The 18,134-nt window shown below is 44.4% G+C and overlaps 1 protein-coding gene across 1 annotated transcript in view; it reads left to right on the top strand.

Annotated features, from left to right (window-relative positions):
• LOC147630198 (dolichol-phosphate mannosyltransferase subunit 1-like) overlaps positions 1 to 17,118 on the top strand; it is a 52,843-nt gene extending 35,725 nt beyond the window's left edge. Inside the window, exons 3-9 of the mRNA XM_086811834.1 lie at positions 3,271 to 3,370; positions 3,495 to 3,528; positions 3,626 to 3,702; positions 15,542 to 15,567; positions 16,129 to 16,293; positions 16,388 to 16,502; positions 16,623 to 17,118. Coding sequence (XP_086667960.1) covers positions 3,271 to 3,370; positions 3,495 to 3,528; positions 3,626 to 3,702; positions 15,542 to 15,567; positions 16,129 to 16,293; positions 16,388 to 16,502; positions 16,623 to 16,727 — 622 coding nt within the window. The 3' untranslated portion in view covers positions 16,728 to 17,118. The remainder of the gene's footprint in view (positions 1 to 3,270; positions 3,371 to 3,494; positions 3,529 to 3,625; positions 3,703 to 15,541; positions 15,568 to 16,128; positions 16,294 to 16,387; positions 16,503 to 16,622) is intronic.
• The last annotated feature ends 1,016 nt before the right edge of the window (positions 17,119 to 18,134 follow it).

The raw sequence follows: 18,134 nt of genomic DNA, 5'->3' as shown, positions 1-18,134 counted from the left end.
GGACACATAGTTGGTTACTCCCTTTGTACAAAGGGGATAAGGTCTGGGCGGTGGACATTGGATTTTGTCCACCTTGGGACATCAGTGTGTGTGAACACCGGGCTGGTCATAATTTATAAGTGAGTTTTGGTTCCCAAAACTTAACACACTCACTTATAAATTAGTGCTAACTCGTAAGGCTAGGTTTATGACCAATACTTACTACCTATCACATGCCACATAACCATGTCAGCCAGACAGTTTCACATGCACGGCTCATGGGCAGGCGTCCCCTTACCCGGAACTACACATTGGTCAAGCAAGCATGAAAACATCATGCGATTCCAATTGCAAGCAAGCACATAAAGATGCTATGCAATGCAACATTAGTATGGACATTAGTTCATGAGACTATACTAAAATAGACGTGCTCCAAGCAAGTACACGAGGTACCAGACCCAATGGAACACCAATCCACTAGGCATTTCTGGGCATGGACACAGAGGCACAAGTCCCAAATGGAAAGCCAAGTCCACATTATCACATGAGTGGCATCAATCCCTGGCATATACAACTGCCATGGACGCCAGTCCAATGTACATACATGATGAGAAAGCACGGGTGGACCAATTGGGTGGCCAAATGGTGACAGAGTCCCTTTCCACCAGATTCTCTGGACAGTTCCTTCTTGCATCACCAGCTTGACGTCGGGGGACTACCGGTTTGCTGAGTTCTTCCTCCATGCCTTGTTAGAAATGAGCTCAATTATTGAAGCTTTTGAAGCCTCCAAGTTCAATGAGAAGATGAATGGAGAAGCTGCCACCAATTGGGCCTGCGCGATGGTTGCCACATTAGCAGTAGGAAGTGGTTTAGATATTTTGCAGATCCATTTGGTGGGTATGGCTTTGACGGGTGCTGCTCTCATGGTGGGAAGACCACCTTAGGCACCACTCTGTGACTTGCTGGGATGACTACCGGTCTTGAAGCAAGATGACAAGGACAAGGCAAATGGGGAGCTTCGATGATTCGCCTCACCCTTGAAGAGCAAGATGGTTGATGAACAATGCTTTTATTGTGACTCTGCCAAGTACATCACCAAGGATCGTCTGAGGACCTTGAGGAGCAATCCAAGGAGGCGGCTTCTTTAGAACCGAAGGAGCAGTCCGAGGAGTAGGCTTTCTTCAGAACTAGAGGATGAGTGTGAAGGAGATGCATGCGTGCACATCTTAGCTTTTTTCATTTCTCGGGTCGAGCACACATCCAGGGTGTTTTATTGCATCAGGCACATGTATGAATAAAGGAATTTTTCAGCCCAGCCTCTGAGGGAGAGTCTTCACAGTTGATGTTTGCACTCAGTGGAGAATCTTTGGCTTCAGTGGCAGTCGCTTCAGTTTTGGGGTCGTTCAGGAGGACTTTTCTCACATGCCATTTGCATTGGGTGGAGTATGTCATGGAGGCACCATAGGAGAACATGTCATCAGATTTGTCTTCGTCTTGGGAGGATAGGCCAGTTGGTGTATCTTCACAGTACACTAATTTCTTGGAGACTGTATTGACAACAGCCGAGGTTTTGAGTTTGGTGTATCAACCGATGCATTACTTAGAGTATGTTCCATAGGACATGGGTGGTTTAGACATGTAGGTGTTGAGCAGTACTGATCGATACAGATTTGGGGCAAGGATTCCAAGGAGTATTGTTCTTGTTTATGCTTTCTTCCTTTACTTAGTCTAAACCACCCATGTCCTATGTTCCATAGGACATGGGTGGTTTAGACATGTAGGTGTTGAGCAGTACTAATCGATACAGATTTGGGGCAAGGATTCCGAGGAGTATTGTTCTTGTTTATGCTTTCTTCCTTTAGGGTGGATTGGAGCCGGTGCAAGCAGTTCTTGTGCTCCATCTGAGCCGATGCATTAGTGGTCGAAGTTTGGACAACAGAGTTTTACTCGGCCAGTCACTGGAGTGTTCTTATCGTGGGCTACCGGAGGACACTCAGTGGTTTGCTGTGTTTTTCCTTTAGAGAGACGGAAAGTGCTCGATCCGGTGGAAGTTGGTTATCCACAGGTCTTTGTGGTGAGGGTCATTCGCAGGTTTCTTTGCAGGCCTTTGTGCTGACAGGGCGAGGATGGAATGTGAGCCTTTGCAGTGGATGCAAAGTGGTCTCGCAGTGTTTGGGATCTTGGGTATCTTGGATGATCTTTGCTTGGATCTTTTCCTTTTATGGAAGGGCACTTTATATGGACACCTTGCAACTGAGGACAATTGCAATGCAAGTAGGGGAGAATTGCAATGCAAGTAGGGGAGAATGTGACACACCTATGAGTATGTAGGGTAGAGCCGGACACCTTGCAACTGAGGACAATTGCAATGCAAGTAGGGGAGAATGTGACACACCTATGAGTATGTAGGGTAGAGCCGGACATCAGATAGCAGTCGATAGAGGGAGGGTCGGACATTGGAGGTGACACGTGGCAGTGATGACATGGTGACAATGATGTGTCACCGATGATGTGGCATTGATGACATGGTAGTCAGGTAAAGGTGGCCGACAACAATACTACTGGCCAACTAGGAGTATTGGTGCATATATATACGTGGGTAGCCAAATCGTTATATTCATCTGCTTTCCTCAGTGTTGGACCTTCTCTATAGGCAAAGTGCTAGCCACAAGTGTACAATAGGTCATAGGGCTGTGATTTGACGTCTTCATTCTCAGCCACATCACAAACTTGAATTTCAGTTGGATTACTTCTTTCTTGTACATAATACAGAGCGATAGTTTATGACTCTCGTGTGTGCTGTATTTGTGATTCTGCCACACTCTTCTTTCAACCCTAGCACATAGGCACAAGTGTTCTACACTGTTGCACAAGAGAGAAAACTCACAAAGAGAACATAGACATAGAAGCTTGGGTATCTGTGTGTGCTTAGTAACTAACACTTCCTTTATTTTTGTGTGTGCGCGCGCGCGCGTATGTGCACTTACACGTGTGTGCTTAATAACTAATTCTTCCTTTACTTTTATGTGCGTGTGTGTGCACTTACACGTGTGTGCTTAATAACTAAGTCTTCCATTACTTGTGTGTGTGTGTGTGTGCACTTACATGTGTGTTCATGCATGCATGCATGTGTGTGTGTGTGTGTTGGGGGGGGGGGGGGGTGATTCCCCTCGGACTTCGACAGATAGGCATTAAAAATTGGCATCTCCATCATGTCTTAATGCATTTGACATGAATTGCTGGCATACGTGCAAGAGTTGATCTTGCTCTCTTCTCTTCTTTGTCCATCAGGGGTGTCAGCTTTGAGATGATTGTTATAGATGATGCAAGTCCCGATGGTACACAAGACATTGTCAGACAGCTGCAGAAACTGTATGGAGAGGACCGAATTGTAGGATATGATTGATCCCCCCCACTTTTTTGATGAGTACTTTTTATCACAATTTGCATGCTTCATATCAACTGTAGTTGACAATGCTTGCTGATCTTGTTACGTTTAATTGCATAATATACAGCTTCTAAGGTCAAGACCTGCCAAGCTTGGGCTAGGTAGGCTGCTGGTGCTTAGTGTTTCTGTTCACTAGAGTGTTGCATTGTTCGCAGTGTGAGTTCGAACTAACATCTTGAAATGTGCCATGCTCCTCAGGGACAGCATATGTGCACGGTTTGAAGCATGTATCAGGGGATTTCATAATCATAATGGATGCTGACCTTTCTCACCATGTACGTATCATGTGCCATGCATGTATTGTCACAGACTTTTTCTTGTTAGAAGGGAATGAGATGTTCTAAGGGTTTCAAAGCCTTGACTGTAAGTGCATAAAGTCTCCTTGCCAAATGAAAATTAAAATACGCTCTTACTAACCCTGGCTCATTTGGTTAGCTGGAGCTGCATAGCCTGAGCAGCCCCTCTCCTCCTCTCCCACCCCACCATCCCCCCCCCCCCCCCCTCCCGTGAGGCCACTCTCTCACCTCCCTGAGCCCCTCTGCTTCATCCTCGCACCCGTCATAGCCCCCCTCCCCTTTTTCCTTTTAGTATCGGCTTCCTCCCTTCCCCCATTCCGCAGGGTGTTAATCCCTCGCCGTCTCTTTTTTCTTTCTTGCCGCCCTTCTTCAATCTATTGGATAGAGATGTAATCTTTATGAATTCTTTAGCATCCATTCATGGGAGAAGTAAAACATGAATGGCAAATCTGCCAATGTTGAAGATTACATCTTCAATCTATTGGATAGAGATGTAATCTTTATGAATTCTTTAGCATCCATTCATGGGAGAAGTAAAACATGAATGGCAAATCTGCCAATGTTTTTTTTATTATTATTCTTTAAAAAAAAACATGAATGTACCTAGCGTACCTTACCTTGATGCGTACTTTCCGTGCCCTTTACTGAACACGTTCCAACCATACCTAACGTTTCTATCCACCTTGGTGCCAACGGGTGGTCGGACATTGAGTCAATGTAGAGGGGTCAGAATGGGTGCGCGCAGCCTCGGGGGGGGGGGGGGGGGGGGGGATGTTGGTGGTTGGTGGTTGGTGGTTGTCCTTGCAAGGAGAGGTAGCGGCGACGGGCAGAGATTTGAGAAGGGCAGGAGAGGTGGAGGAGGTGGGGAGCTCCTCGGTCAAGAGGGATCTGCTGATCAACCGGCTCCAAGACGGGGTCCTGCGAGTGGGGTTCAGGAGCCTCGGGAGGCAATGAGGGAGTGTGGGGGCCAGGGGCCTGAGCTGTCGCCGGCGAGGCAGGTGGGGCCGAATCCTGAGGCAGCTCTGTGGCAATCTCCAAAGATAAAGGCTCATAAGGGAACCGATGCTTCATGGGGAGGGCCCTCCTCTTGGTGGGAGCCATGACACTCCTCTTGCTCGAGCTGATGCCAGCGTTGTCTCTACTAGCACTGGCACTGGGGATGATTGCCAGCTAGCTGCCAGGCCTGTTCCTACTCCACAGTTGCAGGGACCCCTCCTCTGTGCTCGTGCTAGCACCTGGATGGTGCCGGGAACCCATCGGACGGGGTGCTGGAGGAGGGGGGGAGCTCTCAACAAAGAGGGATGGACGGAGGCTCCGCTCGTGGAGCCTCACTTGCCTGAGGTCTGGGCACCAACTTGGAGTGGAGCGGCGTCGCCGAGCAAGCACAGGCAAGATGGGCCCATCGGCCAGCAGCAGATGAAACACTGACCCAGAAGCCCTGACTACTCCACACGCTGAAGGAAGGAGGACATGTCAAGGTAAGGAACCACCACTTTGCGGGGGCAGTTCTCTGATGAGGCCTGGAGAGAAGGAACCCTCACGGCCCTGGCTGTGACCGAGGCGGCCAAAGGAGGGGATTCAATCACCTCTCCCAAGGTGTGGCCAATCGCTTCCATGTACTCCTTTGGGAGCCTGGGGAAGCAAACAGTAAACAGGAAACCAGTGATACCTGCCAAGGGGTCCATGTCAGGAGAGAAGCCACGGCACCATGGTGCAAAGAAAACCTGCACTGCCCGAACTGGGGTCGGGCTCCATGCCAGGACACTAGCTGCCATGGAGTCCTTCGAATGGAAAGGGACCAAAGCCAGCATGCCAATGCTGATCAGAAAAAATAGGCAAGGTCATGAAAAAATATCAAGAGAAAGGAGCAAGCCTATGTAGTATGCTCTGCAATCAAGATAAAATGGCATACAAAGAGAACAATACAGAAACCAGACGAAGTAATAAATCATCAGCAATCAATGTCAAGAGTCATGACTTAAGAGTCAACAATGTGCTAATAGATGAATCATAAAAACTGCTTAATCTACAACTCTACTCGGTAATGAATCCATAAGTGACAAGTCTGCACCATTAGTGCTCACTAAACAGTGAACACCATCACTCCATATCATCATTCAATCCTGAAGATGAGGATGATGAGAAGTCCCCATATGTGAGAACATTCTTATCACTGTCGTACTTTGGCTCCACCACACCAAGAGGTACATTTGCATCAGCACCCGAATCTGGCTCTGGAGGAGAAGAGGGTTTTGGTTCCTCGTGTATAATAGTCTCTTGTTGAGGCTGGTGCTCATGGCTCCCACCCCTCTTGATCCTCCACCTCGGGATTGTGTAATCCCTCTGCCACCTCTATGGCGATTCCTTGAACTTGAAGGGCGATCTTGTGGTGTTGAGGAGTGATTGTGTAGGCACGAGGGTGAGCTCTAGTGACTCGCTTATCAACACTCTCCAACTCTCTATGGAGTTGTCTGTACAACTCCTCCTGCCTCAAGTACTTTTGGGCAAGAACTATAAATTCAGCTATTCTCTCATTGTTGAGACATGTAAAAAGACAAGGGAGCTCTCGAGCTGTAAGTACTTGTACTCAAGACTCCTCCAAGGAGTTTTATCTAATATAACTTGGAGAGAGGGGGGGGTTGGCACAAGGCTATTTCAACTCCTAGTGTGGTGTCTTCTCGCTCTCCTCTCTCTCTTTTGTTTATTTTCAGATTTTTACACGTGAAATTGTTGTTTTCTTGAAGATAAGCTAAGTACTCGTGCCACAGTCCTTACGAAGGCCTGTTTCACACTAGGTCAGCCAAACTTAAAAATGGTCCGACTACTATTACTAGTCTGAAGCAAGTATGTACACAAAGTCCTTAGACTTTCCCTATTTAGCATTAAGCTTAAGGTAAGGCCACTTTATATGTTCTAGGTTCATCTTACAAAAGATAAGTTCTCATTTGAGCGAGTAAGATGGTAAAACGCCTTACGATAGGTCAAGCAGGTGAAACCATGTTAAACTATGAAGTGGTTATCATACCCCCCTTCCTAATGGCGACCATGTCCTCTTGCCACCCAAGTTGGTGGTGAAGCTGTTGCCGGGGTGGAGAGGTGTAGATGGACTAGGATACGCCATGAAGTTGGCATGTGAGGTTAAGTGGTATGGTTCGGGACCAATCCGGAGCCGGATGCAGGGCATATTGGTGATAAGCTTTGGGTAGCCCTGGTAGTAGGCAGCTTGTCGAGGTGACGTTGAATGTAGATGCAAAGTAGAAGTTCTTCATGCGAGGCCTCCTTTTGTTGTGGAAATGGCTTAGCCCTTAAGTTCAGGTGGTTGGTAGAAGCGTTCCATGCCCTTTGATTGGCGAAATGCACATTAGGTCCACCAACCAATGAATGATTTGCATAGTTATTTCTCGTACCGGTACGAACCCATTCGTACCGTACGGTTCGTACAGTACGATACCGTACGATATCGTACGGAACGAGCCCCTCCCCCCCCTCCCAAAAAAAAAATCCTTGAAAAAAAAATTCCAAATGCTTTTAAAAAAATATAGAAACCCTGCTTAACGAAGATCCCAAATGCTCGCAATACTTCGCAACTTTCATGTCCACTCAGTATTCCATCTGGGGTTGTTTTGAGAGACCTAAAAAATCTGACAAGGTAGACTGGTAGTATACACTTGATTGGTAGGATGAGAGAATCTTGCTACATCACTTGGAGATCCCTGGTATAGGTAGGCTAGACAGTTAGATTCTCAAGTTATGTACGAGGGAGAAGATTTGGACATGGCCATTTTGATCTAGAGAGGAATCCCTAAACCTATCACCCTAGATGCACTGCTCGTATTTGTGCAAGGACGGTCCTTAGTCATAAACGCTACACTGGGAGACCTTTGGTATTGCATTATCCATCCAGGTTCTTTTTTGGAGACAATCGGGAGATCCAACTGGGAGAGACACATATCCATGTTCTGGTTCCTCAAGCACTGTAGACTCCTCCCCTCCCAACCTTCCCTCACATTCAATCTTGAAGCTCCATAGGTTGTAAGTGTAAAAAATAAAAACCGTATTTTATCGTGCGGTATCCGAAAATTTCATATCGTACCAAAAATTCCCGTGCGCTATCCGAAAATTTCATATCGTACCAAAAATGTCCGTGCGGTATCGTATCGTACGGTATCGTATTTTCGTACCGTGACAGCTATGATGATTTGCATGGGTAGATGGCGGTGCATACCTTCTTGGTGCGATATGGTATATTGTCGCGATCTCACGTGTGGTGATGCTTAGAGAAGAGTGGGCTTCTTTGTGGTTAATACGTCGGCTAGGGGCGAGGTTGGGTGTGGAATTGATTTTGAAGCAAAGGGTGCATGCATTGAAGTTCTTTGAGGTACCTGCAAGGTCGATGGCTTTCCAGGCGTGTCGTTGTATCATGGGCCAAGCTTGTGACCCAAATAGCATCACAAGAAACTCGAACAAACCAAACTAAGTCTAGAAAAACGTCTTCTAATACATGTGCCAGCTCCATCTTGTCGAGACGGACAGATATAGTCTCCATTTTAGCTGCCTGCGTGTCCATGGATACCTAATCCATGATAAATATCAAGTGATCAAGGAAATGAAGGGAACGAAATATTCACTTTTCCCAAACCCGAACTTGTGCATTCTTGGAATCTAAGTGCTCTACCCTATCCAAGTGGTCAATGCTCATGGGTGCCAGAAGAGGAAAAAAATTTGCAAGTTCCCTAGGCTGTGATACCAACTGTAGAACACTTGCTAGGATTTTCTAGCGATAGAAAGAAGAGTGCGGCAGAATCACACATACAATATACACATGAGTCCTAAACTATCTTTGTATTATGTACAAGAAAGAAGTAATATAACCTAAATTCAAGTACAAGATGTGGCTGAGAGAGGCAAGAAACAATGGCCAACATGTGTCTTGGCTTCAACTTCTTCTCTCCGTTTTCCCCTCAAACTTTGTGAAAACAATTCTGTGTTCCATGTTACGGCTTACCATGCCATCCTAGAAAATTTGTGGCCCATTGTTGATAACCCAATTTTTTAAATTTTTAGTACGGTGGACATCACCCTGCATAACATGTAGTTGTCACATGTGGAAGCTTTGGGAGTCTTCTTTCAGCCCTAAACACCATCCTGGAACAACCTGATGCAAAATGTAAGTAAGAGAGATGGAGAGAAGAGAGAGAGATAGCTGAGTTTTAGTATATTCATATCCCTAGAGGTGTGAATGACTCAACAATGAGCAAAGTGTGCCTTTATATAGGCCTTGGGAACACTCATGGACTGGCCGACCTACTATCGGCTAGGTCCTTGGACAAAACCCTTCTTTTGCTGCAGCCGACAGAGATGTTCCCTTTATGAGCTACCCGACAGCCATCTGGTTCCTCCACAAGGTATTCCCTGCCCACACTAGCTATTTGTTGCCCTTCAAGGATCAGCCTTGGGAATGAGCATGCACATGTCTTGCACATGACATCCCCCTTTGCTAAACTTGATGATGGGGATTTCAACTTCTGTTCTTGGATGATTGGCATCATCCCTTTGTCTCTTCGTGGACTTCCCAAATTGTCATCCTTCCCTTCCTAGCAACCTTTTCACTAAAAAACCCGCCTGGTCTCCAAATCCACTCCAAACTTGATGAAGATCTATGCATCTGTTCCATCATGTTCCCTATCCCTTTATGCCTTGTCCCTGAACACTTTCTTTGGTCTTCTTTTCCTGAGTATTGAGTCTGGCACTCACACTCCACCCCTTGAAACCGTTGCCTGAAAGCCTTTCCAAGTGGCACCTGACTCAGAGGGCTGCCATTCCCCTTGGGTCTTGTGGAACACCACAACCAACCTTTTGGGAACTTCTTCCATTTCTTGTGTTACTCTCCTTGGACTGTGCACCTTCATTTGGGACACCATCAGCGTTTAGCCTTGGTGAACGTGATACTGAAACAATGTTGCCTGGTCCCTTGCTAGTGTGGGTAGTCGGAGTGTTTGCACTAAATGTGAGGAAACAAAATTGTGAGTAGAGCCATTGTTAAACAGAATTTGCACCCAATGGCTGCCTTTAGTCCCTTAGCTCGGAGGAGATCATGCAGCTAGCCAAGGGTAAAGAATGCATTTCTACATGGTGATTTACAAGAGGAGGTTTATATGGTGAAGTTCCCAACACCAATCCTGACAACTCTTGGGAATCAAGGTTTTACCTGTGTGTGAAAGGCTTCTAAGCATGGATAAATATGTGGTAATGTGTGTGTGTGCACACGTGAACATCCTCTAAAAAGGAGTAAACACACACTCAGTTAAATGTTTGTGTGTAATTGTGTGTGAACCATCTCTTAGAGGGGTCACAATAATATTTAGATATTTGTGTGAGTCTGACATAAGCAGTGATGTCACAAAAGCAACCTTTGTACCTATAAAGGTGTTGTACTTCATTGAAGAAATCAATAAACTGTCACATCATTTCAGTCGTGTCTCTCTTAATCAAATAAACTGTCACATCATTTCAGTCATGTCTCTCTCTTCTCTCTCTCTCTCTCTCTTAATCAAATGCCATGCTGATGTTTCAGTTTCAGCCCCCATAGCCTATGCTTTGGCTCGCTGCAAATCCTAGGACAGCTGTGTCCTTCAACAACAACATCAAAGGTGTTAGCCCCCTAGGCTAGAATAAAAGTGCAACTGTTGTTATACTTAGTCTTGGGTCCTAGGTACAAATGCCATCGCTGTAATCAGCCTCCTATTTTGTTCTTCAAATTGATTATTGTCTTCCTCAAAACTGTTCCATATGTGAGTTGGTGATTACCAAATAGCTCATGGAGCATGAATTGTGATTTGTGTATCTTTTGAGTAGGTAATTAAGCTAGAATGCTTATTTCTATTTTCGGGTGGCCATTGGCTAGAACACCCAAAGTTTTCAATTGGGTGGTCATAGACTAGATGCCTAGATGACTGGATTTAGCACTCGGGTGGTCAAATTGACCAGACCGCCTAGATGAGTTATGAGTGGTTTTGAAGGCGAAACTAGATGCTCAAATCATTTGAACAAACCATGAACATGTGAATCTTTACAATGAAGCCTTCTTGGACCCAAAGCATGCAACTCCTAGAATCTAGGAGAGTTGCAATTTTTGGTAGACTCTGATGGAAATTCTGTTTGCATCAAAACCTCCGGATTTTCGCAAGGATCAAGACTTACCGAAGCACCTTTGTTAAATTCTTTACGAGTTAGGATATTTTTAGCATAGAAGGTTATGGAAGAATCACCTCTTAAATTAAGACATGTGGCATCTAGAATAGGACAAGTGTCCCTACACTTGTCATTTCACCTTACACTTGTTAATTTAGCTAACACTTGTCATTTGGAGCTTGCTCTTTTAAAGTAGCCACTTGCCATTTGGAGCTTACTCTTTCCATTCTAGAGCATTGAAATCTCAAACCTATAAATTGGAGCACTCCCTCTTCATTTAAAAAAAAGGAAAAAAAAGAAGAAGAAGCACTTCTCAACTATTATAAAGGTTTAGGCACTTTGTGCCTATGGCGAAGTGCCTATGGTTTGATTCAATAAATTCTTGCAAAGGGGGAGGGGCTTGTTCCCCTCTCAGTGAGGCCTCGTTTCTCTTTTCTCTGAATCCTGCTTTTTTTCATTATTGGTGATTAATGATTAAGTGGGTTTGCTACAAGTAGTTCATAAATTTTGTCACTTTCACATGTTGTTGTGTTACATGGTAAGTGTTATTGCTATGAAGCCAAAGTACAATGAGAGAAGCACCTACCATTGGTAGAATATGCTTACAATAACAGAGTACACACTTCTACAGGTAAAGCTCCATTTGAGATCATTTATGGCAAGCCACTCTTGTTACTTGTACTTAGAACCAAAGAAGAAATTTTTCACGTCGATGAATTCGTGCGAGATACAGATACATATTTTGTTTAGGTCAGCAGAGCAATACAAAGGTCTTAAGCCAAACAGACGAAAGCAATTGATAAGCATAGAAGAACTCTTAGTTTTGAGAAAGGAGATTTGGGTTTGGTTAAAGTTTGATAAAACTAGACTCGGGTAATCCAAAGAAAAAGAGCACCAAAATCCTAAATTAGCCGCTAGAAACTAGGATCTTTTGAAGTCAACAAAAAGATTAGTGATGTTTGTTACAGGTTGCAACTTTCAGATCATTGGAGGATTCATAATCCCTTCCATGTTAACCTTTTAATACTCTATGTAGGACCACCTCCAGAGGAACTTGTTATGGAGGAACCACGAGAAGTGGATGAACAAGAAGAGATATTGCAATGAGAATATATTATCTTCCACATAGTTAGGAAGAAAGGAAGGAACATCACTAGAAAATTCCTCTTGAAGTTCCAAAACTATTCTCACATGGACGCTAAATGGATGCGAGAGGAGTATTTCAAGGATTATCTTGAAATACTCACAGCTTATGAAGAAGGTGCCCGGTGAGAAGCACTTCATTCATTGTCTTGAGGCCAAGACGGATTCTAAGGGGGAGGGATGTATCATGTAACCAGCCTCCTACTTTGTTCTTCGAATTGATCATTGTCTTGCTCAAAACTGTTCCTTACTTTCTTTCATTATTGGTGATTGTTGATTAAGTGGGTTTGTTACAAGTAGTTCATCAATTTTGTCACTTGCACATGTCCTTGTGTTACAATTGCCCTTTCGTTCTTCATTTGGATCGCATGGAGGATTGTTTTCAAGCAGTCTTTACTAGTGTAGAGTGAGAACTAGATTGCATGACTCAATGATGATTTGATTGATATGTAAAACCTTCACCAAGTACATGATTTTGTAGGCTTGAACCTTATCTTTTGACCCTTAGAAATCACACACACACACACATTGAACTGATGACACATGGGACACTTATCCTATCCACGCATAGGGGGTGTTCATACCTAAGAGGGTGTTCACCACATCTACTAAACTCTGAACCAACAAAACCCCCCCTTGGAGTGAAGGAGGTGAATTGATGACACATGGCACACTTATCCTATCCACACATAAGGGGTGTTCATACCTAAGAGGGTGTTCACCACATTTGCTAAACTCCGAACCAACAAACCACCCCTTGGAGTGAAGGAGGTGTTGTCTGAGAAACCTTCAATAACCATGGTGATTTGGACTATAGACTGGATCATGTACTCAAAAGAGACACAATGATACCAACACCCGAACTCTCATGTCAGGCTTGATGTAAGAGATTAACCACTCATGACATTTACCCAAAAACAAACCCTCCCCTTGCTCTAAGCAGGGATATGAAGAGAATGATGGTGCCTTTTAACAAGAAGGCATTACAAAGTGGAAAACACACACAGGGATTATTTAATTCAGTTTTTGAGGGACTTTCCGGGCAAAGAACCCTTGACTCATACAGAGGAGAAATGAGAAAACCCAATCATAATCTTCCTCATTGAGAGAAAGATTTTTCATCGTTGTGAATGCTTGCTGTTTTGCTGTGGGCTTCAGTGACATCTTCTTCTTCTTCTGTCACCAAATTTGCATGCATCTTCTCTTGTTCTTTGGCCATCTTCTTGAGGCACCGGTCCTGTGTGTGTCCAAGCTTGCTTCTTACAAAAGTTGCATCTGATAGCCATGCCTTTCTTCTTACCTTTTATCTTTGTGATCATGGCATTTGTCTGACTCAAATGCATTTTCAGCTTGCTCTTTGAGACAACGGTCTTCATTACAATCATCTCATCATAGGACATTTCTCGGGCTACCCTTAGTATAGTTAAGGTTTCAGAGTATTTTGAAGCCCCTTCTATACTAGATAGAAAAACTGCCTTCATGTCATCTTCATCAACAAGCAAGTTGTTGAAGAATGGAGCCTAAGTTGCTCAGATGTTCTCCCAGGGTATTACTCTCATTCATTTTCAAATTAAAGATTTTTTGCTTGCGAAACACCTTAGAATTGTTAATTTTGTTACCAAAAGAGATTCTCTGGCTTGTCCCATACCTCTTTGGCTGATTTGTCAAAATCCACATGATGAACAAGACTGTCTGCAAGGCTAAGCCCAATGAGTGCAAGGGTCTTGTTGTTCTTGTCTTGCCAGATTTGAATCTTTTCAATGTCTCAATCTTTTGCAAGTTCCTTGTCAGTGCCATTGATTACATTCCATGCTCCATCCCTCATCAAAAGTAGTCGAATCTTTGTCTGCCAAGTAGGGAAGTTGGAGTAGTTGAATATTTTGAGCACCATGCTACTTGTGTTGATCTCCATGGTACTTCAAAAGCGTCAATTTAATGCAGGAAGCTTGATTTAGAAAAAGCCCCAAATTTTTGCAATTGCACAAGCTTCAATTTGGCAAATTTCACTTAATTTGTGAGAAGCCCCAAATTCAGGCTGCTGACATGGCAGAGTGCTAGTGAGCGGCAAAGAGTTGGCTGTGCATGAGGCTGAGCTTGTGGGAGCTATAGACAGGCGGTGGCAGAAGCTGCAGTTACTGGTTGGCAAACAGCAGGTGGAGGTGGCACAGGTGGACGGCAGAGATGGGCAAGCTCGTGGGAGTGTGGAGCTACAGGCGACAGGTGGGCAGAGATGCACAGCACAGGTGATGGGCAATAGGCGGAGCAGATGGATGTGGTGTAGTGGGAGTAGCCTTACCAGTGAGAGCTAGATTGCGGGACTCAATGATGATTTGATTGATATGTAAAACCTTCACCAAGTACATGCTTTTGTAGGCTTGAAGCTTTATCTTTTGACCCATAGAAATCACACACGCATACTGAACTGATGACACATGGCACACCTATCTTATCCACACACATAGGGGGGTGTTCACACCTTCTGAGCCCCGAATCCCAACAGTTTTTTCTCTGGCTGTCGACACACAGGAGCCTTGCATAGTGGGGACATGGTTGGCTGTCACATGTGGAAGCTCTTGGAGTCTTCTTTCAGCCTTAAGTACTACATAGAAACTCTTGATGCAAGAACAATCAGCATAGACAGAGAATAGAGAGAGAGAGAGAGAGATGGCTGTCTATTCAGTATATTCATAGGTTACAATATCTTTGGCCTTAGGCCTTCCCAAAAGGGTAACAAAAACCCTACTCTAGGATCTACTCCCTAAAAGAGTGAGAGATCCAATAATGACCAAGACAGTGCCTTTTATAGGCACTTGTGACTTTAGTCCAACTGGCCGACTGCTGTCGGCCAGCTTCCATGGACCCAGAAATCACATATGCTGCCGACTTGAAGGACACAACCTCCCATACCTGGCCGACAGGGTCCTGATCAAAACTGGCTTCTACTACTATCTGAGCCTGGCTTTTGCCTTAATATACTGTTTATCTGCTGCTCTTTAGGGATTAGCCAAGGTTATGAACCATGTACACGTGTGCACATGACATTGGCTATCTCTGAACGCCCAGCTAGCTGCAGCCCCTGTGGTGGGTGCAGTTATGGTGGCCCTGAGGAGAGCCAGCAATGCCATCTGGCTGGATCTTATCCACACTCTTTGGGGTGTTTAGAGCGCTTGGATGGAGATTCGGAGCACATGCAGCGGTGGCAGGAGGCTTTCTTCCATACCTGGACCCCGGCCCTTTCCTCTCTAGGATGGAGGGCGGTGTTTCTTGGCAGTATAGGTCCCCAGTGTGGCTTCCCCCACCCCCCCCCCCCCCCCATCTCTCTCTCTCCGAGAGCAGCCAGCCATGGGGGGAGCCTCCCTTTCATGTTTTGTATATATTGACTGCACTCTTTCATTTGTTGCATTGATAGTTTTTTCTTTAACTAATAGAGGGATCTTTTTTTTGGGAAAAAAAACCCCTCTTATGGCTCGTTCTTATTTTGCAGCCGAAGTATCTTCCAAGTTTTATCAGGTTTGTCTGAGCTCTATGATATATTTATGTATGGTCTCTGTGGCTCCTGAAAAACTAGGTACACACAAGGGGCATGCTTTTTCACATGGATATTTATCTGCAGAAGAGGATATTATTCCTAGGATACACGCACGCACAGACCCTGACAGACACACACATGCATGTGTGCATGTGCACATGCATACAGCATACATACATCATGTGTATGCATACAAGCATCCATCCATCTATGTAGACATGCATCTATCCCTGTATACTACATACATTCAGACATGCATTCATGCACATGCATGCATACATACATCTATATGCACACTCCAGGCTTAATCCAAAATTGGCATTTGAGTGGGTTCAACCAGTTGTGGTAGAGTTTGCATCTCTTGAACTCCTTACGGAGTTTAATTTTGCATAATCTGTTGATTGGCAAGGCTCTCTAGGACGTAGTCTCAGATGAGTGCATGGGTGCATGCATGCATACACGCATATTGTGTTGCTGGACTAACAGTACACAAGTTGTGTGCCTCAATAAATAATATTGCTAGACTAATTCTTGAATTGCAGAAAACAAGAGGAAACTGGGGCTGACATTGTCACAGGCACACGTTATGTCAAAGGGGGTGGGGTTCATGGGTGGGACCTTCGTCGCAAACTGACCAGCCGAGGGGCCAACGTCCTTGCACAGACGTTACTATGGCCTGGGGTATCAGACTTGACAGGTTCCTTTCGGTAAAATTGGACTCGGGGCACCATTTTTTTATTTTTTATTTTTGCTTTGTCTCTTAAGAGTTTCCCTTTTTTGATATCCTTGTGAACGGTGCAGTTTGTATAAAAAAGAGGTTTTTGAAGAGCTTGTAAATGCATGCGTAAGCAAAGGCTACGTGTTCCAAATGGAGCTGATTGTTCGAGCTTCTCGGAAATCCTTTAGGATTGAGGAGGTAATTGGGTTTCAAGTAAAGTCGGTGTGGTTTCATGCGAGGTTACTTAACCTGCATTCCTTTAACGTTTTTCTCTTTCTTATTCTCATATTGCAATTCTTGTCTTCACAAACTCGTTAGGTGCCTATCACGTTTGTGGATAGAGTCTATGGGACGTCGAAGCTTGGTGGTTCTGAGATAGTCCAATATCTCAAGGGGCTTTTGTGGTTGCTGCTCACAACATGAGACTTTTCTCTTTGATCGCTAGGGCAGTGTGTGGTGTGTCATCATACCCTCATCCTTCCAGACACATCACTGAACCTCTTGGGCAGGTTCCATGAGCAATCAAGGCATGCCTCCTTCTGCTCCCCTCCCCTTTTTATCAGTACGCTGACTTTACATGATGCATTTCAACGAAAGAGTAAAGGAATTATCATGTTTGAAAAGAATCAAACTACGGAACCGATCCCATCTTTAGATGAATCTACTTGACCACCAGTCGGTATCAAGTTTTTCAAATTTATACCCAAGTTTGTAGTCGAGTCTTTAGCTCTAGAGTGGGCATGGTCAAAGATCCAGCCGCCCAATATGGAATAAGAGTCTTTGGAGGATTGAAAGGATAATCGTATGTTTTTTTTTTTTAAAGCTGAATATTGAATAAGGCTTGGTGGGTTTACTAGTTGCTACATCTTTTGTTATGCACTTCATACCTATGTTTAAAAAAAAATAGAGGTTTCGGTTGGAGGATGAGTACATTGTGTATGTAGGCTCATGTCAACCGTAGCATCTGACGTTGCTTGAAAGTATGAAGGAATGATCATAACTCAACAGTGCAGTATGGCCAAATTAATAGCGAAGTCTGTGTGCATAATGATCCCCAATGTGATCAAGGTTGGACTGTATGCTAACTTACCGCACCGTTGTAAGCTTAGAACATTCACAGAACAAAGGATCTGTGTCAAGAGCTTATGCACAATAGAAGACAATGATAGAGAGAGTATATTGCACTTGGAAATTGCATGTAGAAAAGATAGAAGGATGGTTGCATTTCACACCCGCGCGCTCTTGCGGAGGGTTTGTTAAAAGTGGCTATAAGGGGGTAAACACATGTAATGAATGATGAGCTCTCTAGAGGCAGGTCACATAGTGGGTGGCCATGACTATTTGTTGTGGTAGGATAATAGACCATCTGTATCTTCTCACACATGATCATGCACAAAGTTGATCTCCTCGCATTGTTGTGCATTGCAACATCGTGTCTTTAGACCGCTCTTGTGTTCTCCAAAATTAATTTGAGCTACGTCGTCTCACAAGAGGCTGCGCATGCATCATTGTAATCGGCCTCTACCAAAGAGTGTCACATTACCTCACTTGTTGCTAATCCAAGAAATACATCTTGAACCACATGTAAAGCAATAACTATCATTGAGCGTTGGTATCCAAATCACTAGCCAAGTTTGAGTCACAAAGCCCACAAAGGATTTTTTGTGAAGTGTAGGTGGTGCCATAAGCTAGTCTCTCTCAAACATAGGGAGTGCTTCAAGTGTGGTTTAAAATGTAATGTAGTGTTCAATGTATACCTCGCAACATCCACATTCCTACCTTCCAATGGTTCTCTTATGGTTGGTTGGAGAACTCGCTTAAGATACCAAC

The sequence above is a fragment of the Cibotium barometz genome, chromosome 17 (genome assembly GCF_041138505.1).
Source record: "Cibotium barometz isolate CiBa-2024 chromosome 17, ASM4113850v1, whole genome shotgun sequence".
NCBI classification, from domain to species: Eukaryota; Viridiplantae; Streptophyta; class Polypodiopsida; order Cyatheales; family Cibotiaceae; genus Cibotium; species Cibotium barometz.
This window is presented reverse-complemented; position numbering and strand designations above follow the sequence as displayed.